The 27,397-nt window shown below is 50.2% G+C and overlaps 1 protein-coding gene across 3 annotated transcripts in view; it reads right to left on the bottom strand.

The window, feature by feature from the left end:
* Positions 1 to 10,522: 10,522 nt before the first annotated feature.
* The window catches only part of GCN1 (GCN1 activator of EIF2AK4), an 84,821-nt gene continuing 67,946 nt past the window's right edge, over positions 10,523 to 27,397 (bottom strand). For 2 of the 3 annotated variants that reach the window (XM_060192984.1, XM_060192983.1), the window contains exons 43-58: positions 25,179 to 25,296; positions 24,850 to 25,065; positions 23,090 to 23,254; positions 21,194 to 21,355; positions 20,340 to 20,432; positions 19,973 to 20,116; positions 19,608 to 19,877; positions 19,257 to 19,370; positions 18,664 to 18,894; positions 16,894 to 17,087; positions 16,687 to 16,801; positions 14,258 to 14,354; positions 13,755 to 13,903; positions 13,206 to 13,313; positions 11,906 to 12,124; positions 10,523 to 11,201 (exon numbers count right to left, since the gene is read on the bottom strand). In XM_060192984.1, the coding sequence (XP_060048967.1) occupies positions 11,076 to 11,201; positions 11,906 to 12,124; positions 13,206 to 13,313; positions 13,755 to 13,903; positions 14,258 to 14,354; positions 16,687 to 16,801; positions 16,894 to 17,087; positions 18,664 to 18,894; positions 19,257 to 19,370; positions 19,608 to 19,877; positions 19,973 to 20,116; positions 20,340 to 20,432; positions 21,194 to 21,355; positions 23,090 to 23,254; positions 24,850 to 25,065; positions 25,179 to 25,296 (2,521 nt within the window). In that variant the 3' untranslated portion in view covers positions 10,523 to 11,075. Of the gene's footprint in view, positions 11,202 to 11,905; positions 12,125 to 13,205; positions 13,314 to 13,754; positions 13,904 to 14,257; positions 14,437 to 16,686; positions 16,802 to 16,893; positions 17,088 to 18,663; positions 18,895 to 19,256; positions 19,371 to 19,607; positions 19,878 to 19,972; positions 20,117 to 20,339; positions 20,433 to 21,193; positions 21,356 to 23,089; positions 23,255 to 24,849; positions 25,066 to 25,178; positions 25,297 to 27,397 lie in introns of those variants that run through there. The other variant, XM_060192985.1, reaches the window with a different exon arrangement.

Genomic DNA, 27,397 nt, shown 5'->3' with positions numbered 1-27,397 from the left:
GTGGTCTCTTTCTCTGCCTCCTGGGAGGGTGGTGGAGGAGACGGCATAATGGTTACGCAAATAGACTTTCATGCCTGAATCTCCCAAGTTCTCAAGCTCCATTCCTCCATTCCCTCCACACCACCAAATACCACAGCTGAGCAGTGCTCTGGTTAAATGAGAGAGAGAGAGAGAGAGAGAGAGAGAGAGAGAGAAAACAGCATTATTACTGGACACTTCTTTTTTTTTGCCTCCAGGGTTATCACTGGGACTCGGTGCCTGCACTATGAATTCACTGCTTCTGGAGGCCATTTTTCCCATTTTGTTGCCTTTGTTGTTGTTGGATAGGACAGAGAGAAATTGAGAGGAGGGAAAGACAGAGACGGGGAGTGAAAGATAGACACCTGCGGACCTGCTTCACTGCCGGTGAAGTGACTCCCCTGCAGGTCAGGAGCCCGGGGCTCAAGGAGGATCCCTTATGCCAGTCCTTGCACCTTGGCCATGTGTGCTTGACCCGCTGTGCTACCTCCCAACCCCCCTAGACACCTTTTTTAAAGAGATCTGAGCAACTGAGGAATTTTAATATCTGCTAGGAGGGAGTCCAGACAGCTATTAGTTCAGAGACTTGAGTGAGGTTACGTGTCTATTAGTTCAGAGACTTGAGTGAGGTTACGTGTCAGTGTGTTCCCCTGATGGGAAACTTTGTAGCCCAACTTACAGGAGAGCCTCTGCACCACCTCCTGTTTGTACATGAGGAACCACAGGCAGAGGCACTAGAAGCTTAGGAGCAACATCAAAATACTAGGAGAGTGGGAGTCGGGCGGTAGCGCAGCAGGTTAAGCGCAGGTGGCGCAAAGCAAAGCACAAGGACAGGCGTAGCACAAGGACAGGCAAAAGGGTCCCAGTTCGAGCCCCAGGCTCCCCACCTGCAGGGGAGTCGCTTCACAGGTGGTGAAGCAGGTCTGCAGGTGTCTATCTTTCTCTCCTCCTCCCTGTCTTGCCCTCCTCTCTCCATTTCTCTCTGTCCTTTCCAACAACTACAACAATAAAACAAGGGCAAAAAAAAGGAATAAATGAATAAATATTTTTAAAAAAATACTAGGAGAGTAATCTGGGCAAGCACAGGAGTGGTTTCAGCTGCAGTTTGAAAAGTTCAGTTTGCTGAAAACCAAAAGAGGTAACCCTGCAGAGCACAGGGCAAACCAAATCAACACAAAGTTTTTCTTTTTATTTATTTATTTTTTAATATTTTTTAGATATTTATTTTACCTTTTGTTGCCCTTGTTTTTTTTTTAATTCTTATAGTTATTATTGATATTGTCTTTGTTGGTTGGATAGGACAGAGAGAAATGGAGAGAGGAGGGGAAGACAGAGAGGAGGAGAGGAAGACAGACACCTGCAGACCTGCTTCACCGGGATCTTTATGTCGGTCCTTGCGCTTTGTGCCAAGTGCGCTTAACCTGCTGCACTACCGCCCGACCCCCCCCCCACAAATTTTTTCTTAACAGTTTACCAGGCAGTTGGAGTCACTAATAATCTCGGTGTATCTACCAGGTGCCAGACACCATGTTGAGCACTACGGCTACACAGCAGGAGCAAGAAAGGTCCGTCCTCAGGGGTTGGGCTGTGGTGCAGTTGGTTAAGTGCACATGGCGCAAAGCGCAAGGACCGGCATAAGAATCCGGGTTGGAGCCCCCGGCTCCCCACCTGCAGGGGAGTCGATTCACAGGCGGTGAAGCAGGTCTGCAGGTGTCTGTCTTTCTCTCCCCCTCTCTGTCTTCCCCTCCTCTCTCCATTTCTCTCTGTCCTATCCAACAACAAACAACATCAACAATAATAACCACAAGGCTACAACAACAAGGGCAACAAAGGGGGGGGCAGGAAATGGCCTCTAGGAGCAGTGGATTCATGGTGCAGGTGCTGAGCCCCAGCAAAAACCCTGGAGGCCAAAAAAAAAAAAAGAAAGGTCTGTCCTCATGGAACTGCCAGCAGTACAGAGAACCAGAAATCAGGTTTCTTCTACAAAACTTTGAGGGCTTGCTAAATTCCAGGCACTGATCTAGGAGCTGAGATACAGCAATAAATAAAACTTGAGGGGCCCAGTGGTGATGCATACATATAAATACCCGCTTAAGCACACATTAATTACCAAGTGCAAGGACCCAGGTTCGAGTCCCCGCTCCTCTCCTGCAGGGGGTCCACTTCATGAGCGGTGAAGAAGGTCTGCATGTGTCTTTCTCCCTCTCTATTTACCTGTCCTCCCTCAATTTCTCTGTCCTATCTAATAATAATAATAAAATCAGAAAAAAAAAATAAGGCCACTGGAAGCGGTGGATTCGTAGCACGGAGCTGCAGTAATTTAAAGAAAAAACAGTGGTCTGGGAGGTGGCACAGTGGAAAAGCATTGGACTCTCAACCATGAGGTCCCGAGTTCAATCCCTGGCAGCACTTGTACCAGAGTGATGTCTGGTTTTTTCTCCTATCTTTCTCATAAATGAATAAATTCTTTAAAAAAGAAAAAAACTTGAACATACCCATTTTCAGGGAGTTTCCCATCCTGGTGGAGTGTACAGGCAAATTCAAGTCTAAAGAGAAAAATAAAGGGGAACGAAAGCGGAGATTGGGCAGGGGTAGCTAGCATAATGGTTATGTAAAGAGACTCACTCATGCCTGGGGCTCCAAAGTCCCAGGTTCAATGCCCCCTCACCACCACCACCACCACAATAAGCCAGAGCTCTGCAGGGCTCTGGTGTTTCTCTCTGTGTCTTTCTCTCTCTGCATCTCTCTCACAAATAAAATAAAATACTAAAAAAAAAAAAACTAAAAAAATCCCTTTAAAAAAAGAGAGAGGAGTGTGCAGAGTGTACAGGGACACAGCAGGGTGTGGTGGGGATATTCTACTCAGTCAAAACACTGACACTGCAGGAAGAGAACTACAAGAGCAGATGGTGAAGACTGCTTTCAGAACAGTGGAGACCAAGGAGTAGCAGTAAGGACTGAAGATTCACTCGAAAGAGGAAGTGAGTTGAGGTGTGAACCATGGGGAGAGCTGGAGGGCTGCAGGGCTAACAGTCGAGAGGCCTGGAGGGTGCAAAGGAGGAGGAAACACTGCAGTCTCATGAGGGAGGTGGAAATGGGTGGAAGAATTTGGGGGTGGAGGAGGGGCAGGCAGTGGTACGCCTGGTTAAGCGCTCACATTACAGTGTGCAAGGACGCGGGTTCAAGCACTTGGTCCCCACCTGCAAGGGGGAAGCTTCATGAGTGAAGCAAAGCTGCAGGTGTCTGTCTCTCTCCCCCCCGACCCCTCTCAATTTCTTTTTAAATTTTTTTTCTATCATCTTTACTGGCTAGAAACAGAATCAAGAGGGAAGGGGAAGACAGAGAGGGAGAGAGAGGCAGAGAGACACCTGCAGCCCTGCTTCACCACTCGTGAAGCTTCCACCCCGACAGGTGGGGACCAAGGGCTCGGACCTGGCCCTTGTGCATTATAACATGTGCACCACCACCCGGTCCCGATTTCTCTCTGTCTCTATCCAAAGAGATATATTCACCGGAATTTAAAGAGGACAGGTAAGCTGAATGGCAGGGCCTTTCCATGAGGAGCCGGGCTGGGCATTGCTCAACATGCTGGTCCCAGAGGAAAAGAATAAAAGAAGTTACATTCAGTTCTTCCCTCGGAAGGGACTGGAAATCGGTCCTTTGTCCCAGCACCTGCATGCCTGATGTGTTACCAAGGACTTGGCAACAGCCGCGTCCCTGCCAGTCGCCAGTCCTCAGTCCTCTGTATCAAGTGAGCACCACTCAGTTCCTTAGCTGTGAGGACCAATCAGCTTGTATTCTCTGGGGACCTGACATATGGCAGAAGCAACACAAAGAATTTAAAATAGGAGGAACCAACAGCAGATGAGTGGCTGAGCGAGTTGTGGTATACAATAAGGTACACAATGGAATACTACTCAGCTGTAAAAAATGGTGACTTCGCCGTTTTCCGCCGATCTTGGATGGACCTTGAAAATTTCATGTTAAGTGAAATAAGTCAGAAACAGAAGGATGAATATGGGATGATCTCACTCTCAGGCAGAAGTTGAAAAACAAGATTAGAAGAGAAAACACAAGTAGAACCTGAACTGGAGTTGGCGTATTACACCAAAGTAAAAAACTCTGGGGTGGGTGGGTGGGGAGAATACAGGTCCAAGAAGGATGACAGAGGACCTAGTGCGGGTTGTATTGTTATATGGGAAACTGGGAAATGTTCTGCATGTACAAACTATTTACTGTTAAATGTAAAACATTAGTTCCCCAATAAAGAAATTAAAAAAAAAAAAAAAAGAAAATGCAGAGCAAGAGAGAAGAGAAGGTAAAGGGAGTGATTTCTTTCTTTTTTTTTTTTTTAATATTTATTTGTTGATTAACTTTTGCTGCCCTTGTTCACTCCACACCACCATAAACCAGAGCTGAGCAGTGCTCTGGTGAAAAAGGAGATAGATAGATAGATAGATAGAGAGAGAGAGAGAGAGACCTTCAGATTTGTTTCAGTGCTCATGAAGCGTCCCCTGCTGCAGGTGGAGAGCAAGGGCTCAAACCAGGTCTCTCCGCGGGTGTCTGCGCATATTGCTCCATGCGCCTAACCAGGTGCACCACCACAGCCCCTCCTCTCCTTAAAAATTTTATTATGGGGGCCAGGTGGTGGCGCACCAGGTTGAGTGCACATGTCACAGTGCGCAAGGACCCAGGTTCAAGCCCCTGGTCCCCACCTGCAGGGGGAAAGCTTCACAAGTGATGAAGCAGGGCTGTAGGTCTCTCTGTCTCTCTCCCTCTCTATCACCCCCTTCCCTCTCAATTTCTGACCGTCTCTATCCAACAAATAAAGATTTAAAAAAAATTTTTATTATGGGGGCCAGGCGGTGGTGCACCTGGTTAAGCGCTCACATTATAGCGCACAAGGACCCAGGTTCAAGCCCCTGGCCTTCACCTTCAGAGGGGAAGCTTCACGAGTGGAGAAGCAGGGCTGCAGGTGTCTCTGTCTCTGTCTCCTTCTATCTCCCTTGCCCCTCTAAATTTGTTTCTATCCAAAAAAAAAATTACGTAGGGCTGGGCAGTAGCGCAGCGGGTTAAAGCGCACGTGGCGCAAAGCGCAAGGACCCACGCAAGAATCCCGGCTCCCCACCTGCAGGGGGTTCGCTTCACAAGTGGTGAAGCAGGTCTGCAGGTGTTTCTCTTTCTCTCCTGCTCTCTGTCTCTCTTCCTCTCTCCATTTCTCTCTGTCCTAACCGACAATGACAGCAATAAGAACAACAATAAGGGGGGTCAGGTGGTGGCGCAGTGGGTTAAGCGCACATGGTGCAAAACTCGAGGATCCTGGTTCGAGCCTACGGGGGGGGGGGGGGTCACTTGACAAGCAGTGAAGCAGGTCTGCAAGTGTCTATCTTTCTCTTTCCCTCTCTGTCTGGCCCTCCTTAATTCCATTTCTCTCAGTCCTATCCGGCAACAATAAAGCAATAATAATAACCACAACAATGATAAAAACAATAAGGGCAACAACAACAAAAAAAGGAAAATAAATAAAATATTAAAACAAAAAAAGAACAACAACAAACAAGGGCAACCAAATGGAAAAAATGGCCTCTAGGACCAGTGGATTCATAGTGCAGGCACCAAGCTCCAGCAATAATTCTGGAGGCAAAAAAAAAAAGTTTATTATTGGATAGAGACAGAAATTGAGAGGGAACGGGGTAATAAGAGGCACCTAAAACACTGCTTACCACTTGCAAAACTCCCCCCCACACACACACACTCTGCAGGTGGGGAATGGGGGCTCGAACCCAGGTCTTTGCACATTATAACATGTTTGCTCGACCAGGTGCACCACCACCTGGTCCCACCTTTCTCTTAAATTTCTATCTGAAAAAGGTAGCCTAGACAGGCGATGTCCCAGTGGTGACAAAGCAAATACATCTTGGGCTTTTCCCCAGTTCTGCTGCCAACTGGCTACTGGTCTTAGAGATGTTCCTTTTTCTTGTACCAGAGCACTGATCAGCTCTGGAGCGGGGGACTGAAACTGGGACTTCAGAGCCTCAGGCTTGAGTCTCTTTGGTAGCCACTGTGCTATCTACCCTTGCCCTAGAGATGCCCCCCCCCACGTTTTTAATATTTTATTTAGTTTATTTTAATGAGAAAGAGTAGATATAGAGGGAAAGATATTGAGAAAGAGACCAGAACATTGCCTGCTCAGTTCTGGCTTATGGTGGGGCTGGGGATTGAACCTGGGACTTGAGAGCCTCAGGCTTGAAAAGCTTTTGCATAACCGTTATGCTGTCTCCCTAGCCCGAGATGCCCCTTTCTACCCATACCACAACTGCTCATGAAAGAAACAGCCTCGACCTCTCCCCAAGTGTCAGGAGAACCACGCTGACAATGACGGTGACATTTTGCCCGGCAGTGCAGACTTGCGTGCTCACACACAGCTCTCACAGGTACTGATTCAAGCACAATACTCATTATTCTTCAAAAACCACCTAACAAGAGTGACCAGGGAGCTAGCATCACACAGGACCTGCACCTGAAGCCTGGGTTTCAGCCCTGGCACCACAGATGTCAGAAAAGAGTGATCCCTTGGTTCCTCTCTCATAATCTTTGAAAAACAATCGGCCTTGTAGTAGCTTTTTTGTACTTCAGGCTCAAAACGTTACCACTGGGAGTCGGGTGGCGGCAGTGCAGCGGGTTAAGTGCAAGGGCCGGCGTAAGGATCCCGGTTTGAGACCCCGGCTCCCCACCTGCAGGGGAGTCGCTTCACAGGCGGTGAAGCAGGTCTGCAGGTGTCTATCTTTCTCTCCCCGTTTTCCCCTCCTCTCTCCATTTCTCTCTATCCTATCCAACAATGACATCAATAATAACTACAACAATAAAACAAGGGCAACAAAAGGGAATAAATAAATAATTAAAAAAAAAAAAGTTACCACTTTACAAGTAGTGTGAGACATGGTGGCTCTCCTGCTTACAGGTGGCAGTGCTGTCCAGTCTCTCGATGACGTCGTCCATGTGCAGAGAAGTTTGTGCTCCTGCCTGCACTGTTCAGATGACAGGGGCTCAGAAAGGCTAAGGAGCACATTCTAGATTGTCTAGCTTAATTTTTTTTTTTTCAGCCCAGACACAAGGAGTGAAAAAAAGACCATAGCACTGAAGCTTCCTTCAGTTGTCTAACTCAAAATTAGTTGACCAAATTGAGGTTTAAGCCTGACCTCAAAGTCCATGTAGTGTCCCGTGCTAGAAATGTAAAGCCCCAGGAGTCGGGCGGTAGCACAGAGTGTTAGGCACACGTGGTACACAAGGATCGGCCTAAGGATCCTGGTTCAAGCCCCCTGGCGCCCCACCTGCAGGGGGGTCGCTTCACAGTGAAGCAGGTCTGCAGGTGTCTGTCTTTCTCTCCCCGTTTTCCCCTCTCTCTCTCTGTCCTAGCCAACAACGACATCAATAACAATAATAACTACAACAATAAAAAACCAACAAAGGCAACAAAAGGGAAAATAAATATTTAAAAAAATTATAAAAAAAAAAAAAAAGAAATGTACTTTTAAGGAAGTACATCTGTACTTCCTTAAAAGTATCCTGTAGCCTAGATCTTCAAGTTGGGATGGTTCCTCTTCTCTGTTTTCATATAGAAAGTCTGGATGCAACTTAGGATAGCCACACAGGATCACACTTAGGAAAACATTCCTAGCTGCCCAAAAGATGCTTTCCGGAAAATATTGTCTATAGATCAATCCAAATGGTCGTGTTGACCCCACAAGTTCCTTGTCTTTCTCCCAGGACTCACCAGCACAGCCTGGGGACACCCAACTGACTACATACAGTCTTGGCTCCTAGGATGTGAACTACGTCGCACATTTTAAATAATCTTGATGCCCGTCACTGCAGAAGCTCCGAGAGCTTAGATGTCTCTGGACTAGCTAACAGCATGTGGTTTTGTCACTCACTGCCTTTCAGAAACATGAAAGAGGAAGATGGGAGTCTCTCCTCTGGAGGATCAGTGAGAGTTTTAGATCTGCCTTGGCTGGGGTTACACAGTGCCTTCACTGCCCATGTCTCAAGAGCTACATGGCAGCGTGGAAGGTCCAGAACCCCTTGCTGTGAAGAGCGGAAACTGCCTGAGTCTAGCAGGTCTGCCCCGGAGCCAGAATGCTTCATCGTGCTGTCCCACGATGTTGAGCTCTGGGGACAGAATGCCATTAATTCGTCATCTCACGCTGGACAAGTGACTTGCACTTGCCTTCTTTTCCTCTTCTAAAAAACAGAAATAAGAGCCTCACTGAAAGGACCAAATGAAAAATGCCACAAAGCGATTTGTTCTAATCACCTTCACTCCTAAAGGACAACTTTGAGAACCAGAGACTTTTTTTTTTAGTATTTATTTATTTATTTATTCCCCTTTGTTGCCCTTATTGTTTTTTATTATTGTAGTTATTGATGTCATCATTGTTGGATAGGACAGAGAGAAATGGAGAGAGGAGGGGAAGACAGAGAGGGAGAGAGAAAGATAGACACCTGCAGACCTGTTTCACTGCTTGTGAAGCGACTCCCCTGCAGGTGGGGAGCTGGGGGCTTGAACAGGGATCTTAATGTTGGTCCTTGTGCTTTGCACCACATGCGCTTAACCCACTGCGCTACAGCCCGACTCCCCGAGAGAACCAGAGATTTTTAGAGCTTCCACTCCAAATTCCTCATTTTACAATGAGAAAAAGGGCTTAGAGCAGTCAGGTGACTGGCCCACGTCAATCGGCTTGCCAACCCCCGTGGCAGATGGCTCCGATTTCCTGGCTGCCAAGCTCCTCCAGGGCATCCAATCTGGGCTGCTGTTTCAGGATCGCTGAGCCGCTCCTTCTGGCCTGCCGGGCTGTGACGGCCCTTCACAGCTCACTTTCTGGGTGCTCATCCCTCCTTGACTCAGAGAGGGCCATTCCACATGCTCTGGGAACCTTTGAGTCACCTCAGACTGCAAACTAACCTTCGCCAGGCCGTCCTCAACAGAGACGTCATCCTCCTCCGGTTTTCCCAACCGGAGCCTGGTGGTTTTCCTTTGGATTCTGGCTAAGAGTGTCTTTCACCTCTAAGAATATCAGGCTCTCCTCCAAATACCAGACTGGAGACTGAGGACTAGAGGTAGACAGACACACCCCTCCCAAGTGGTTCCCAACCCCCCCATCCCCCCACCCGCTATCTCTGCCAATCCAGGGCCACCAGCAAGGTGACCAACCACCTACGCGGACCGCTTGCTGGGCACCAGCCCTGGGCAGCTGGGAGAATGCAGATGACCATCTGAATCCCAGAAGCAGAGGACAGTTGCCATAGCTACCAAACTCCGTAACCATTGGCTCAGCTGCCCTCCCAAGGTCCCTTCCAGTGCTGGGGATTCTACAATTACACCGAGCCAGCTGGGATCGCACCTGCTACAAGAAAACGGAGTGCCGTGCCACGGTCAGGCTCAGACATCCAGAATCAGGGGTTTCAGCTGAAGTACCTCAGGTCGCTATGTTCACGATTGGATAGCGACGGAGAGATTGAGAGGGGAGGGGGTAAGACAAGATAATGGTTATGCAAATAGACTCATGCTTGAGGCTCCAGAGTCCCAGGTTCAATTCCCCACATCACTATAAGCTAGAGCTGAGCAGTGCTCTGATTTTATATATATGGAGTGAGTGGTGGAGCCCCAATGATGACAAAAGAATTGAAAAAATAAATAAATAGAGAGGGAAGCAGAAGAGATATACTCACAGGCCTGCTTTACCACTGTGACGCTTGAACCCGGGTACTCGCGCACTGTAATCTGAGCACTTAAGCAGGTGTGCCACTGCCTAGACCCTGGTCACTTTGTCAAATCCATCAGAAGTGGCCACACTCTACCTCTGTTGCAGTATTAGGAAGCAAAGCCTTGCTTTCCCCACTCTACAAGTGTACACATTTTGCGAAGTGAGTCCACTGGTACTGCGCTTAATCATTCTCCCTTTTATAGCACAGACTGGTAGTTTGGTAGGTTTCTTCCCCCACCAGGGCCAGGGAAACAGCCCAGGAAAACCTGCATCGCTCAGCCCAGAGGGGTTGCTCCATCAGACAGGACGCACGGATCACAAGCCTTCTAAGAACCAGGAGGAAGGAAGTCATTCATAAAGGAGGCCGATGCTTACTGCAACTCTGGTTTCCTCTGGCATGTCCTTTGACTACAGGAATGTGGTTCTCTCTTGCTCCACAGAGGGGACTGACTGCTTCTTAGAATGTGGCTACCGGAAGCTCTCTACCTTGAGGGAGGACATGGCAGAGACCAAAATGCTGACATGACCCTGTGTCCCCTGCTTTGGGGAACTCACAGGCTCAGCTGTATGCCTCTCCTGACCTGACCTTAGGACACACAAGTCTGCAGAGAGCTACCAGACTTCCCAGAAGCAAGGGAGGGATGCCCACAAAGTCCTTGCAAAAACAGTCGCAAACCTCTGCTTACTGCTGATGTAGGAAGCTTTGTGCTTAATGGCGGTTTCAAAAAAATCTGCTTAGGTTATGATGAAATCAAAGCCTTTATTCAACATTCCTCCTTCTAACAGCCTGCATGTAAACCTTACCCCTCTCGGACTTTGTGTCAACTGCCGGGGGCTGTGCTTCACAGGGGTCAGATCCTATCAGGGCGCGCAACACTGAAAAGCCAAGCCAAGACAGCCCACAGCAGGCAGGTCTCCACTGCTCCAGGTCCCACTCGGGGTCTAGGCAGAAGGCTGGCAGTGCCAGGGCTCATGCACAGGAGGAAGGAAACCAGAAGGCCGAGCCTGCTTGTTCCTGGCCAGCCATGTGAAGCTGGGCACCTGGCTAGCTGTAACACCCAGCGAGACTTTCACACGTGCTTCCCCTATCTTCTCCCAAGAAGAGGGTGAGTCGGAGGAGGCAATTTTCAGTTGTATGTGGGTTTGATTTAAGGCTTTGGCTGTGGTCTGTTGATATATTAAAATACTTTCTGGGAACGCTGTCTCCTAAGCTCCCCATCGGAACAAACGTATTTTCGAAAATGAAAACAATGAACAAAGAGTTGCAGAGCCCAGGGCGGCGGGTCCTAGTTCTCAGGTCAGAATGGTGTCGTCCACCTGCTCCGTGGAGTCGGTCTGGCTGGCCAGCTTCTTCAGGGACCTGCGGTTGCTCTCGTTCAGCACCTCCAGACTGGCCACATCCAAGATCTTGGAGAGGGACTATGGGGAAAGATGGAGATGAGAGGGCATGATCAGAAAAGGGAGCTTCAGATCTGAGATCTCTCCCACTGAACACACACCAGACAAAGAATGTGAGCCTCAGAACTAAAGGCCTCTTTGGAGGTAGAGTCTGGGAAAATAAGGCAATGGCCTGATTCAGAGGCAGTTGAGGAAAACATGCACTGTGCTTATCACATAGCGAGGAAGAGCTGCAAAGGTTGCTGGGGAAATAGCTCAGCTGGTAGGGTGCAGGACTAGCATGCGTGAGGCTCCCAGTTTGATGCCAAGGGCCACATGTACCAGGGCTGTGCTCTAGCTTCTCTCTCACTTGTAAAACTTTCTATCTCATATGCAATAAAACACATCTTAGTGACAAGTGAATAAATAAAAGGTTCCTGAGAGGTAGGAGCTGGGGGAATAGGACTCTGGGCATCAATGGGTAGGCCTACTGGGATCTGCCTTTTTTAGGCTTGAGCATCGGGTGAGATTTCTGTGAAGTGAGAGCTCTAGTGCTGGAAGAAGTAGGGATGCCAGAGCACTGGAAAGATGTCGCCAGGCACAAAGTGGGTCTACTGAATCTGCCCCCCACACCCACACACACGAGGGGCAGACAAGGGAACGACAATGAGATGCCACCGTGCAGATGAAGGCCCACAGCAGGTCCTGGGTGCGGGAGAGGGGGCGCCCTGGTCCCAGGCCCCCACCTGAAACACCTCCTCGCCCTGCCTCATCTTGAGGAGGTTGACGATCGCCAGGTCACTGTAGGCCCTTACAACGGTGTTTTTATCCTTGGTGTTGTCCAGAAGAGCCTTCAGGATGGGCTTGATGGCCTGGGGGTCCAGCGGAGGCAGTGGGTCCTTATTGGCCCACCAGATCATCTTCTCGGCCACCAGCCTGATGTCACTGGAGGGGTTCTGCAGACACTGAGGGAGCACAAGCTGGAGTCAGGCAGATGCAGCCTGTGTCTGATCAGAGCAGCCCACACTTCTGCTTTCTCTTGGAAACCAGCCCCACAGCTCCCTCCACAAACCCCTTGCACACTCTCAGCACGTTCTGGGTGTCTGCAGGGGAGACAGCCCACCCTTAGACAACTCAACTAGTGACTAGAAGTGGCCTACGCAGGCGGAGTCTCAGGCAGGCTGCCTTTAAAGATGCAGATCCTGTGTGACCTGTGTGCACATGTACACTGGGGAGTGGTACAACCAGTGGGAGTGTAGCTATCTGACGCTCAGCTTTCCCTAGCAGGGCCTGTGCCCACCACAACAGCCACATGAATTTTGAGCACTATGCCAGCTACAGAAGGAAGGCAGGAGAGACATGGTCTATTAACATCTGAGGGGCTCAGTGGTAAAGCCCATGTCTTCCATGTATTAGGCCCTGGGTTCAATCCCCAGCACCACACGGGAGCATCAAGGATACTACCAGGGGCTGAAAAAGGGTGAGCAACACAGGAGGTTTTGTATAGTAAGTACAGTATCAGACCTGCATGAGGTCCTGAGTTAGATCCCCAGCACTGCATGTGCCAGAGTGATACTCCGATTCTCTCTCATAATAAACGAATCCAGTGCTTTATTCACTGCACCACTTCCCAGGTCGTAATAAATAAACCTTTAAGTCAAAAAAGAAAAATGGGAGGGAGGAACTCAACAGATGGTGAAACATTTTTGTATTTCTCTCTCCTTTACCTTATTCTTTCTAAAAATCTAGAGTAAAATGTCTCAGGAGCCAAGAAAATAGCTTAACTGGCAGAACACTGGACTTGTGTGCCTGAGGTTTCCAGTTCAATCCCCAGCGCCACACGTACCAGGGAGGTGGTTGGGTTTATCCCTATCTGAAAAAGTCAGCCCAGAGTGATGAAGCCCTGGTGATGACCAAAAAAAAGTTTATAGGACCATTCTGTGTTCCACTCCTGTAGGTTCAGACATCTGCAGGCTGTGCAGGAAACAGCAGAATCCAACTGGCCTGTGGGTCCTCCCCACACTCTTTGCTCCTGGGGCCACGCACCTTAATGAACAGACTGGAGAGTCTGGCTGGCAGCTGGCCGGCTCCCGTCTCGATGTGATGCTTCATGAGGAAGCCCATGCCCCGGACCCCACTCACAGCAATGGGGATCTGTGGAGCGAGGAGAGAGCTAAAACAGACCGTGTCCTGCAGCCCCCTCCTCTGAGCACCAGCTGGGTCAGGAGGGCATTTTTGGGATTCTAGTTCTTTGCCCGTCCCTCCTTAGCACTTCACATCCAAGAATCCTCAACAGCTCTCCTGGTGACAGGCTGCCCTGCTCTGAGGAGCAAGCCTGTGTCGCCTAGGAGCAGGGAGGGAGCCTTTCCGCTCTGGAAGGGACCCCTGGATGCTTCAACCCAATGTGCTCACCATTTAGATGATGCAACTGGGGTCTGGGGAAATCATGTACGAGGCCACAACAAGGTAAAACTAGAAGCCAGGTCCCTCACCAGCCAGCCACCCCTGTGCTGTGTCAGCAAGGCTACTGCTGTCGATCTGGGGTTGAGGCCAGGGACGGGGTGGAGGGCAGGTCTGGCTGCTCCAAAGCCTCACCCTGTCTGCCGTGGCGTTGCTGAGGATCATGTCTTGCACGTCGCTGCTGTATTTGCCGGTGCAGAGCCTGCTGGGAGCTACGTTCACAGCCACGGAGAGCGCTAGGCTGCGCCCGTGCCGGACCATCCAGTCAATGCCTGAGACGTCAGCTGGGGGCGGGGGGACGACAGTGGGGTCAGCCTGCACTTTACATAGCACCCCCACACCCACCTCCAAAACCAGTGTGCTGACTCGGAGCCTGGCTCAAACCCTAGTCCGCTCTGGAACTCAGAGCTCCCTTACGGCTGGCTCCCTAAGGAGGACGCCCACCCTGGCTGCTGAGGGTACACAGCCGTGCACCAGGACAGCAAGTCAGCTTTCCAGACCCCTGGAGACCCCATGTTGTATGAACAGCTGACTTTCCCAGGGAGGGGACAGTCCAGCAGCTGGAAGAGCCTCTGAGGGGTGAGGGTCTGGGGAGACAGGTGCCCATAGACTCTGCCCCAGGCACCAGGGAGGCCTACCCAGCAAGCAGTGCTGAAGAATGGCGCTGAGCTCCTCCTCCGTCAGGAAGGCACACAGCTCCCCCAGGCATCCGGCTGAGGAGATGCGGGTGTTGTCCTGGCAGGGTGGAGAAGGAAGCGCGAGGTAGTGCGGGCCACACAGCCAGCTCTGTGGTCACCAGGTCACCAGACAATGGTGCCTGGGATGGGCGGAGAGAACAGAGCCACTCAGGAGCTCGAAGCCGTGTCCTTACTCCAGGCGCACGTGCTCCTGCTGCCTGAGCAGGACTGCCACTCACTGCCACTGCCACTCGGTGCAGAGTTAAAAATGACACACCTGGCATTTCACATAATTATAGAAGGCGCAGTGTGTGTGCATATGGTAATCATCACCATAATAGCAATAATGACTGTATTCACATAGCACCTTTCTTCCCGGGAAGGCTGAATGCTTCCCAACTAGTATCTCAATTACTATCAACAGCTCTGAGAGGCAGGGAGGGTACAGGCCCTGCCCACAGGACCAGGACAAGGACCGTGCTGATCTATCCCCGAAACCTCCTATGTCATCTTGCGTCTGCAGTGTGGGGCTGGGTGCTCTTGACTACGTCACAGTCCCACTGCCACCTCCAGTAATCAGGCTGACCCCAGGTAATCAGACCAAAGCACTTTCCATCAAAATCAAAGCCAGGTACACATGCTGTTCCTCCCTGGCCAGCCAAGATAAGGTGCTGGGCCTGTGGGTTTAACTTACATGCTGCATTATTAATCAGTGCCAGCTTAACATGCCACCCTGACATCAACCAGCCAACCAATAGGGATGCAATGACCTGCAGGCAGGCTCTGCCAGGCTGGCCCCTGGACAGCCACGTTCAGTACAGGAGACGTTCTTGGGGAGGGGGTGGGGTGGCAGCGGCCAAGGCCTCTGAGCAGAAGCCCTGGTGCAGAGCAAAGCTGAAGCTGGCTCCCTCTACACCCACTCTTCACAGCAGTATCCGTTCTGAGCTCCATTGCGGTGAAATGCAAATTGGCCTAAACATTAACTTTCACTTATACTGCTCAGTGTCCCGTAAGAAAATGCCTGACAGACTGTGACCAGAAGACAGAGGCTCCCTACCACCTGTACCCCCAGAGATGGTGGGTGCTAGTCTGAAAGCAGGCAGCTGGGTGTGAGACTGGACTGGTGGCAAATGCAGAAGCAACAAAGGCTGTGTGCAGACACAACAGAGATTAAGTCCCCAGACGTCAATCAAGCCACAGCAGACTCAACTACTGGACGTGCCGGGCAGTCAGTCAACGGTACTTCACCAACTCCAGACACAGGGAGGTGGAGCTACATGGATGCAATTAGACACAGCCGAGTCACAGGGCCCAGGCACCTGTTCTTTCTTTTACTATTTTATTTATTTATTTATTTACATATTTATTTTTGCCTCTAGGGTTATCGCTGGGGCTCGGTGCCTGCACTACAAATCCACTGCTCCTAGAGGTCATTTTTCCCATTTTATTGACCTTGTTGTGCTTGTTGCAGTTGTTATTGTTGTCATAGCTGTTGTTGTTGGACAGGACAGAGAGAAATAGAGAGAGAAGAAGACAGAGAGGGGGAGAGACAGACACCTGCAGACCTGCTACACCGCCTGTGAAGCGACTCCCCTGCAGGTGGGGAGCTGGGGGCTCGAACCAGGATCCTTACGCCAGTCCTTGCGCTTTGTGTCACGTGCACTTAACCTGCTGCGCTACCGCCCGGCTCCCAAAGTATATTTTTTTTAAAAATGAAAAGTGATCTGGGAAAAACAACAGCTAAGTGGGTACAGCATTGGACTTGCACGTGTGAAATCCTCCATTCAATTCCCAGCACCACATATACTGAAGCAGTGGGATTTGGGAAGCAGTGTCTGTCTGGGCATCTTCTTCCTGCCTGACTTTCATTCTTATTTTGGGCTGGGGTGGGGGGAGAAACACAACACCACGGCACCACTCCTCCATCTGTGTGTGGCTTTCCCACGTGGTGCTGGGGTTGAGCCCAGTCCCTCCTTTATGTTAAGGTTTATACTTTACTAGGTAAGCTATCTTCTAGCCCTATTAAAAAAATATCTATATCGATATCTATATTTTGGTGTCAGAGAGGCCTAATGCATTTGCAGTTTTGCCAGTCTAGGCCAATACCTTCAGATAAAGACAGACACGCAGAGCCAGACTGGGAGAGACACCACAGCACTGAGGCTTGCGCTGGCACCAGAATGCCCCCGAATAATCAGCACCAGTACCACAGCTTTGCTCCCTCACAACCAAAGCCCTGAGGAACCGCAGAGGCAGAAGAATGTCAGGAATGATTCCCACCACACTACTGCCCAGTTGGCAGCTGTACCAGGCTCTTTCAACACAAGACAGAGACGCCATCCACAGCAACTGAGCCTGCCAGCCTCCTTGCCATTCGCTGATGGCCTTACCTCATCATGTCCCAGCATGCTTAGCAGGAGAGAGATGATGTTTTTCCGGATGGCTGCATCCACTTTGGCTCCTGCTCCCTGAATCACAAACCGCAGGGCCTGCAGCATGGTGTCCCTAGAGAACCAACACACCAGACCTCACACCTGGCTCCTGGCCACTACTGCCACCCGCCCGGCAGCCAGCAGCAGAGGCCGCAGCTTCCTCACCTGACACCTGGGTCCTCCATGACACGGATGCCATTCAGCAGCTCTGTGAAGAGGGGGTCCACCTTGATGTGGATGGAGATGAGCTTGCCCAGAGCATCCGCGGCCTTCAGGCGCACCCCCCGGTTGGAGTCCTGCAGGGCTTTGGTGAAGGTGGTCTGCAGTTGGGGCAGGAAAGGCTTCAGGGCAATCCCAACCTGAGGGAGAGACCAGGCCAGAGGATGAACTCCAGACACGGCACAACAATCACAAACCCAGCACTCAGTGCAGGCAAGGAACTGACATTTCAAGAGAGGAAAGTAATGCCTGACACGCTGAGCCCCTGCCCAAGCTTCCTGTCTCAGCCTGCACGTGCGTACACACTCCCGCTCAGGGAGGAGCAGGAGAAGGGGTGGGGAACCACTAGGGAGCCATCTGTTTAGCAGACCTGTTCATGTGGACATGTGACTCGAAATCTCCCTCTCTGAATGCATTAAAGAGTGGGACACAATAAGAGAGAGAGTGGGACGGGTGGACATCTGTCAGTGAGGTTAGCTAAAGAATGGTTCCAGTGCCAAGACAGGGACATGGATGAGATCTGAAAGGGCCAACACCATCTAGCAAGCAGCTGGCACAAGAGGTAAGCCCTCAGAATCCTTTGAAACAAACCACCTCAGAATGTTACCCAAGGACACACATGCAATCTGCTAAAATTCTAGTTTAATCCCTAATTAAACCTAAATCCCTAATTAATGCCTACAAGAGGCATACTTGTGATAAAATTAATAATAAAGGAAGCACATTTTCTTGTATTATTTATTTATTTAATTTTTTAAAAAAGACTTAATTTATAATTTTTAAAAAATATTTATTTTCCCTTTTTGTTGCCCTTGTTGTTTTTCATTGTTGTTGTAGATGTTGTCGTTGTTAGATCCAACAGAGAGAAATGGAGAGAGGAGGGGAAGACAGAGAGAGGGAGAGAAAGACAGACACACCTGCAGACCTGCTTCACCACTGGTGAAGTGACTCCCCTGCAGGTGGGGAGCCGGGGGCTCGAACGGGGATCTTTACGCTGGTCCTTGGGCTTTGCGCCACATGCGCTTAACCCACTGCGCCACTGCCCGACCCCCTAAAGACTTAATTTATTATGAGAAAGAAAGAAGGAGAAAGAACCAGCCATCACTCTACTACATGTGCTGCCAGGGAATGAACTCAGGACCTCATGCTTTAGAGTCTGATGCTTTATCCACTGTGCCACCTCCCGGCGCACTATTTATTCTTTACCAGAGCACTGCTCAGCTCTGGCTTATGGTGGTGCAGGGGACTGAATCTGGAACTATGGAGCCTCAGGCATGAGAGTCTCTTTGCATAACCATTATGCATCTACCCCCGCCCTAGGAAGCACATTTTAAACAGTGTTTCATTGTGTTTACACAGTCCTAGACTCTCCCTTTTGAATACTTAAGATGAAATAATATGTGTCCAGCACTTAAGCCCACATGTCACGGCCTTTCATGAGGCAAGCAGCACTGGCACTCTCAAATCACAGAAGAAACAGGCTCAGAGGTTATGTGACTTTCTCAAGATCATTCCAACCACGCAGCTAAGCAGTGGGCCCAATATAAACCGACCATGGTGTGAGTCCAGTCCAAGGTCTTAACTCCCTCTGCTGTGCCATTTCTCCATAATGGGCTGTATCCTGCTGCCATGTGACCCTGTGAGCCAACCTCTTGCTGACAGATCAGCTCTCTGAGGTCTGAATGGAGCAAGAGAACGAACGAGTTGCTCACTCACCTTGGCCAGCAGCAGGCTAAGTGTCTCCAGCAGCGCTGCCTTCACGTTCCAGCTGAACCGGTCCCCCAGGATGCGAATCAGAGGGCCTGTGATGCTGACCACGGAGGGCCTCAGGGCGTCCGCTGAGGTCAGGCGGATCAGCAAGCCTAGCGCCTTGGCTGCTTCCTCTTTCTGTTCTGGGCTGCCGGTCAGGACCCCCTCCCGCAACACTGGCAGGATGGAGGTGACCCCCTGTCAAAAGAAGCAACCCTGTGAGTCTAGTCTCAAAAACCCAGGAATACTTGTCACCTGCTGTTACCACCATTCCAAGAGCAACTGCTCCAGGCTGCCAGGGGTGAGCCGAAGAGGGGGCTGACCTGAAGGCTCCCAATAGGCCTCTCCCAGAGGGGACATGCACACCTGCCACCTCTGCGACTCACATGCTCTAGCTGATGCAGCCTCCACAGCTCACAAGGCAGTACAAGCTCTGCCCCAGACAACCACCGTGGGGACAAATCCATTTGTGAAGATGCAGAATGGCACTTGCGGCACAGAGTCGGTCGGCACTGCCACTCCAGCTGCCCCAGGTGGACCTGCATGACACCCTGACTTACCTTCTTGGGGAGGCAGAAGCCCGGCACATGCTCGCCTTTGCTCTCATTCCCTATGAGGCGGATTTCTTTGTGCAGTTCATCGATCAGCGCCAGCTGGTTCCCAGCATCCAGTTTCTGTGGGAAGCAGGAAAGCACAGAGGGGATGTCAGAGGATAGCACAGCCTCTTAAGATGGCTTCAAAAACTAAATGAATAAAACCACAAGGGTGGGGTGCGGAGAGTAGCCTGGAAGGGGATGCACTGGCCATGGACCGAGGGACGTGGAAGCTGGGTGACAGAAACGTGGGGGCTATTTCAAGAGTCCAGAATTGTCCCTAATCTGAGCTGGCCATGGAAGTATCGGTGCCCTCACCTTGGTGATGGCATTCAGAGCATCCCAGCTCTCCTCCAGAACCACGGGGCTGGTGTCGTTGAAGAGGCGGATCAGGCCCGAGACCAGGCTCCGCAGATGGCTGGTGTAGTCGGCCTTAGAACGCGAGCAGTAGATGTTGAGGATGATGGCAGCCGCCTGCCTCATGCCCACCTCAGGGCTTCTAGTGGCTTCCAGCAGATCCTCAATGATGATCCGGTGCCCGGTGTCGTCCTCAACTGAGAGGATTACAGCCTGGCAGTTGGCCATCTCCTAAGACCAGCAGGAACAGACACCTAGGCTGAGTATGGCTCCCCGGGTGGAGCAGGAAGGCATCAGCAAGGCGGCAGGAGAACTGTGACACTCACCAGCTGCTCCTCAGGAGTCCCAAGCTTCTCCTTCAAGGCCAACATGACCGCTGGCAGGATCACCCCCAGGTGACGTGTCAGGGCATCACCTGCCACAGATGAGAGGAAAGCCAGCACCCGGGTGTTGACAGGGGGTGTTGTTAGCTGCGGAATGAGGAACACCATCAGTTCTATGTGTGCTGCTCCATGCTGGCCCCTGCACAAGACTCTGGGAGACCCTGTCCCACTCAGGGCCATGAGTCTTCTGTAGATGCGCTGTCCACCAGCCTCCCCATATCTGCACCCAGAACCAGGCTGCACGTCAGGCCTGTTGATTAGGTGGCTGTGTCTGCTAGGCCACTAGGGAATGGCAGGTGCTGAGTCTTACCTTGGGCACAAGGTAGGGCAGCACCACACGGCTCTTGATGGCCATAACCTGCTTCAGACCATCCAGGGCAAACTCTGACACCTCCTCCTCTTCCTGCGGAGGAGAATGGGGGCAACACTGTAGAGCTGGCTCCTACCTCCACCTCAGTGGCCCACTGCCTTCTCTACTTTCCTCTCCTTGTCCCTCCCATAGCTCCCACTTTCTGTCCAAGGAGAAGCACAGAGCCAGATCTAGTCCCATAGTACCCACTTCCTGGAAGACAAAGAAGCCCACACTGTGGGTGTCTTGGCAGAACACGACCCTTCCGACCCCACCCCCCAAACCCCTCACTGCATTTGGCTTCAATGTAAGACTGGGAAAAGCCGAGTGGGGCGCTGAGGAGCCAGCATAATGGTTATGCAAAAAGACTCATGGCTGAAGAAGCACTAAAGTTCCCAGCTTCAATCGCCAGCACCACTATAAGCCAGAGCTGAGCAGTGCTCTGGGAGGGGGGGAAAAAAAAAGAAAGGGGGGAGTCGGGCTGTAGCGCAGCGGGTTAAGCGCAGGTGGCACAAAGCACAAGGACCGGCATAAGGATCCCGGTTCGAACCCCGGCTCCCCACCTGCAGGGGAGTCACTTCACAGGCGGTGAAGCAGGTCTGCAGGTGTCTTTCTCTCCTCCTCTCTGTCTTCCCCTCCTCTCTCCATTTCTCTCTGTCCTATCCAACAACGACAACAACAATAATAATTACAACAATAAAACAAGGACAACAAAAGGGAATAAATAAATTTAAAAAAATTCTTTAAAAAAAAAAAAGAAAGAAGAAAGAGAGAAAGCCAATGTGTAGGTGTGGGGGCGGGGGGAGCTCACTCACCAGCTGCTTCAATAAAAATGGAAGAATGTCCTCCAGAGCTTGGTGGCCAATGGTGGAGTGCAGCTGCTCAAAGGTCTTGGCAGCCGCCTCCCGGACCTCCTCCAGGGGGTCGCACAAAGCCTTCCTCGCCGTGGGCACAAGGGATTCAGAGAAATACAGCACCTGCAACAGCAGATATGTACTGTACCTGACACAGAAGAGACCGGGAGGGAGCAAAGCCAAGCAAGAGATGACGGACAAGGGTTAGACCCATGCCGGGCTGTTCACTGTGGGATGTGTAAATATGAGAAACAAAACACAACACACAGAATCTATCTCAGGGGTTCGTTCTTCATCCAAGCTTAACAACTTTCTTTTCCAAATGTGAGGTCTCTAGAGACTTCCCATCTCTTATAGGAACTCTAAACTCCCTCTCGTGAGGCCCTGGCTGTGTGGCAACCCACCCCCACCCTCCTTCCCTCCCCACAATTTTCTTTTGCTGAGTCACTTGGAAAACTCCAAGTCCTTAAAGCCTCAACTCCAATTCTTGCCCTGCTGGTCCTCACCTGCAGAGAAAAGCTTCATGAGTGGTGAAGCAGTGCTGCAGGTATCTTCTCTTTTTCTCTCTTGTATCACCCCTTCCCCTCTCAATTTCTCTACCTCTATCCAACAAACAAATTCTTGTTCCCTTATGAGGTCTTCGAGCCTACAGTGAGGCCAGAGGTAGCTCTACCCCCCCAACCCCCCCCCCCCCCCCCCGTAACCAATTCCTCCAAGACAAAGCTCACTCTGAACCTAAGGGCTGGATGCATGATGGCTACTCACTAGTCCTCAGACTCCCCAACTCCCACTGACCTCTGCTGGAAAGGAGGACTCAGCCTTCAAGGGATTCAGTGACTACTCAGTGAATCACAAGTCCATTTGAAGACAGAATGCATTCCTACTCCTCACCAAATGCAAGAAGAGCTCACATGTAACACACACACTGTAACACAGAGAGGCCAACAACTCAGCTGAGCATGGCTCAGTGCTGACACTCAGACTGCGTCCACTTCATGGCTCCGGTGCTTTGGCCCAAGTGAGAGCGTGTACACAGTACACAGACTATCCCCCTCCAGGAAACGTCTCGAGAACCAGTTACCTCAGACAGTAAGGTCAGTGGGAAGTACTCCAAACCTCTTGAGTGCTGCTACTATGGGAACAGTCTGACTTCTGGAGACAATCCGTTTCCACCCACTGCGTACTTGAACTCTAATCGACTCCATTCCTTCTAAGAATGAGAAGTCTCCTGCTCCCCGCCCCTCCACACCCACCATCCACACATGTGCATGCAACCCCTTGCCAGGTAAGGGCTTTGCACTTTTTTTTTTGTCATCTCCAGAGCTGTACTGCTCCAGGCTGACTTTTTTCAGATAAAGAGAGATAAAAAGGAAAGATAACAGCACTAAAGCTTCTCCCAGTGCAGCAGGGGCTGGGTCACACACATAGAAAGGTAGGCACCCTCCAGCCCAAATCCCACACTAGAACTGAACTCATATAGTGATCTGAAAAAGATTAACCTCAGAAGTGGTGAGAGAAAAGATGACCTAAATTTTCTAGAGTCCATTCAAGCCTTTAAACTGCTTAATTCACGTGTGTGTGTGTGTGTGTGTGTGTGTGTGTGTGTGTGTGTGTGTGTGTGTGTGTGTTACATACTACTGCTTGGCTCTGCTGGTTCAGTCTGGGAATTGAACCTGGGACCACCTCTTGCATGTAAATTTTGTGCAGTGCTGCTATGCCCTAAACTGTTTATAGTTCTGTCTACAAAGCTGATTCTATCCTGAGGGACATTTGCATGTTGCCAAGGGCAGTTGGTGAAACTTCTCCAGTGAGCCTCCACCCAGGCCCGCTGGGTTGGGCTGCCGGCAGAATACTCACAGCATCCCGGCCAGTGGACTTCATGATCTCGCTTAGCCCGACGCACACACCCTGCCTCTCATCACTCTTCTGAGACCGAAGCCCTTCCTCAAGGATGGGGATGATCTCGGGGAGGATTTTCTCTCCTAATTTCCGGACCAGATCGCCCAGTGTCCTTGCTGCAATCTGTCAAAGAGATCCAATCAGGACATCGACTCCCTGCAAATCCTGGGGCACCCAGAAGACAACTCCAGAATAAGGGCCCTGGAATGGGCGAGATGCTTCACCCTCTTTACCCAAATCCCTGACTGAATTTCCCCAGGTGCTCACACCACTAAAGAGCCTTGTGCCTGCAGACCACTACAATGCTAAACAGTATCCACCGTGGTCCGGGTGATAACACAGTGGATAAAGCATTGGACTCTCAAGCATGAGGTCCTGAGTTCAATCCCTGGCAGCACATGGACCAGAATGATGTCTTGTTATTTCTTTTTTTTTTTTTAATATTTATTTTATTTATTTATTCCCTTTTGTTGCCCTTGTTGTTTTATTGTTTTATTGTAGTTATTATTGTTGTTGTCGTTGTTGGATAGGACAGAGAGAAATGGAGAGAGGGAGGGGAAGACAGAGAGGAGGAGAGAAAGATAGACACCTGCAGACCGGCTTCACCGCCTGTGAAGCGACTCCCCTGCAGGTGGGGAGCCGGGGTTCGAACCGGGATCCTTATGCCGGTCCTTGTGCTTTGCGCCACCTGCGCTTAACCCGCTGCGCTACAGCCCGACTCCCGGTCTTGTTACTTCTGTCTCCTATCTTTCTCATTAATAAATAAAATACTTTATCTACCTTACACATACCTAGTAACCTAAAGAGTGGATATCTTCTTTGTGAACATGAAATTCAACAGAGGTCAACTGCCTTGGGTTAGTATCCATAGCTTAGATGGCTCTTGTGTGTGTGTGTTCTTCCTGGCCAGTGGGAGCTGAACTTGGGACAAATGCTTTGAGGCAAAAGCCCTCAAGCAACTGACACCTTGTGCAAACCCTTCTTTAGAACCTCCTACCAAATTCACAGCTTGCTTTCTAGGGCTGAGATGCTGGGAGTAGACCGGAGGGCACTGGCAGAAGAGGTCGTCGGCCCAGGCCAGCAGCTCCTAACCACCAGACACCGCCGCCCCAGCCCAGAATCAACCACTTCTCATGACAGGCTGCTCCTCCTTGCTTCTCCACTCAAGGGCCTCCGCTCGGACGCTGTTGGTCATGTGCCCACCCCACAGGGCTCCTGCATATGCCTTCCTTGTACGGAAAGCATGATCCTCTCTGTCTACAATAGTCTTTCATCACCTATGTGGCTGGCTGGCTTCTCATTCATCATTTCTTCCAGATGCCTCATCTAGAACTCCCCACCCCAGCTGGGTGTCTCTCACAAGTATTTTCAGCGCCACATGACACTTATACGGCTGTATTTTCCACCTGTTGTATGATTATCTGGTTACTATCTAACTCTATCAGATTGTGGGTCCACTAGGACCTACTGCCTTACCAGTTCAGCCCATAGCAGATGCTTAGTTTTTCCTGAATGACTAATCAATCAATACAAAAGTTCTCCTGCTAGAACTGAAGGCATTCTCTCAAGTGTCTGCAGATGCAGAGTACATTTTGCTCCCACGTGATGCCGGGGACGGGACTAAGGGCCTCATACATGGAAGGCAGGGGCTCTGCTGACGAGCCACCTCCCCAGCCCCTTGCAGGGCTGACATCTGCAGCAAGACCCAGGAAACTTACTGTTCTCTTATCTGCGCATGTGCTGGCCAGGAAGCCCAGCAGAAGCCCGAAGAGGGTGGGTAGGATCTCACGCAAGGTCCGGGGGGTATTGGAGACCACGATCTTCCAGACATGCAGGGATGCTTGCCTCACAACCAGCTGGGTGTCTGAGCGGCCCATGTACAGCCCAGCTAATACACGGTTCCGGCGATCTACCCCCAGGGCAGTGATGATGGCCTACAGTGGTGAAAGGGAACAGGGACTGTGGGTGGTGAAGTCTGCACAGCATGAGTGCCAGGGTACTGCCAGCAGAGCTAGGGAAACCAACTTAATCAACCCGCTGCACACACCTTATTGGACTGGGCAGTCCCAAAGTTATCATCTTCTGATGCAGTTTCTGTGGTCATCTTCCCAGTGACTCCTGAGATGTGGAACAGGAGATCCCCAAGGAGCTGGACAGAGCTGAACCTGAGAAGGACACCAAGAACAGAGTCACGCAGCAGAACGAGGCAGTCTCAGGGCATACCCAGGCACGTGGCAGAAAGACTGGAAAGAAATAGACCCAATTATGCAGCATGCAGAAGGTCTTGGAAGAAGAGTAGAAACAGTGATCCCCCCCCCCCCCCCCCGTTATCGCTGGTGCTCAGTGCCTGCACTACAAATCCAAATCCACTGCTCCTGGAGGTCATTTTTTTCCATTTTGTTGCCCTTGTTGTTATTGTTGGATAAGACAGAAGGAAATTAACAGAGGAGGGGAAGACAGAGAGGGTGAGAGAAAGATAAGACACCTGCTTCACTGCTTGTGAAATTACCCTCCCTAGAGGTGGGGAGCCGGAGGCTTGAACTGGGGTCCTTACACTTCACAATATGCTCATTATGCCCATTTAACCTGCTGCGCTACCGCCTGGCCCCTCTTTTCTTTTCTTTTTATTTTTGAAAAATAACTTTCCTAAATATCTCCTTGTCAAATTTTCTAATACACATGTATCACTTAATATAAAGCATTTTAAAAGCATGTGTGAAAGCTTCTGTAGTAAGTTATAGAAAAGAGAAAGCAAGCACAAGTTGTAAACATTAATGGGAAATCAGGAATGTCGATAAAAACTGGAGACATCAGGGAAGGCCTAGAAGGGGGGCAGGGTGGTGGGACACCCAGCTGAGCATACGTTAGTTCCATGTACAAGGATGAGGGTTCAAACCCCAGTCCCCACTTGTGGGGGGAGGGTAGTGAGGGTTGATTCATGAACAATGAAGCAAGTGCTACAGGTGTCTGTCTTTCTCCCTCTCTGCCTCTTCCTCCCCTCTAAATTTCTCTGTCCCATCAAATAAAAGGAAGGAAAGAAGAAAGAGAGAAAGAAAGAAAGAAAGAAAGAAAGAAAGAAAGAAAGAAAGAGAGGAAGGAAAGAAGGAAGGAAGGAAGGCCTCAATGGACACTGATTTCTAATTTCTCCTTATATTTAAATTTAATTAAATGACTTTTAATGATTATAAAACATAAAAGTCATGTATAAACTGAAAGTTTGAAAAAATACAAAATAGTGTGTGGGTAGACAGGATAATGGTTATGCAAACAGACTCTCATGCCTGCAGCTCAGAAGTCCCAGGTTCAATCCCTCACACCACCATAAGCCAGAGCTGAGTAGTGAGTGCTCTGGTAAAAAAAAAAAAAAAAGAAAAAAGTACAAAGAGGCCAGATAATAGTGCACCTGGTTGAGCACTCACATCACAGTGTGCTAGGACGCAGGTTCGAGCACCCAGGTTCCCACCTGCAGGAGGAAAGCTTCACTAGTAGTGAAGCAAGGCTGCAGTTGTCTCTCTGTCTCTCTCCCTTCTCTATGTCCCCCTCCTCTTTCAACTTCTCTGTCTCTATCCAATAACAAATCAATAAAAGGGGGTCGGGCGGTAGCACAGCGGGTTAAGCGCACATGGCATGAAGTGCATGGACCGGCTAAAGGATCCCAGTTCAAGCCCCTGGCTCCCCACCTACGGGGGGGGGGGTGTCACTTCACAGGCGGTGAAGCAGGTCTGCAGGTATTTGTCTTTCTCTCCCCCTCTATCTTCCCCTCCTCTCTCCATTTCTCTCTGTCCTTCCTAACAACATCAATAATAACAATAATAATCATAATAATAATAATCACAACAACATAAAACAACACAGGCAACAAAAGAAAAAATAGCTTCCAGGAGCAGTGGATTCGTAGTGCAGCCACTGAGCCCCAGCAATAACCGTAGAGGCAAAATAAATAAATGAATAAATCTATTTTTAAAAACTACAAATTAAAACAAAAGGAGGGTAAACAATCACTCAGATGCGCTAACCCTGGCAGAGGTAGGATGGTTTGACGATACCCAGTACACATCACCCACAGACATTCATATCTCCACACAACGCAGGAAGTGGGACTACATCGGTCAGACAACTATAATTTCAGGTCCTTTCTGTGTCAGCTACCATAATTCTCTTACCATTTCCCCCCCCCTTTTTTTTTTTTAACCACAGCATGGCTCAGCTCTGGTTTAATGTGGTGCTGGGATTGAACCTGAGACCTCAGGACTTCAGGCATGAAAG

This window comes from Erinaceus europaeus, chromosome 6 (genome assembly GCF_950295315.1).
Source record: "Erinaceus europaeus chromosome 6, mEriEur2.1, whole genome shotgun sequence".
Classification (NCBI taxonomy): Eukaryota; Metazoa; Chordata; class Mammalia; order Eulipotyphla; family Erinaceidae; genus Erinaceus; species Erinaceus europaeus.
The sequence above is the reverse complement of the archived record's forward strand: the minus strand, read 5'-3'. Positions and strand labels throughout refer to the sequence as shown.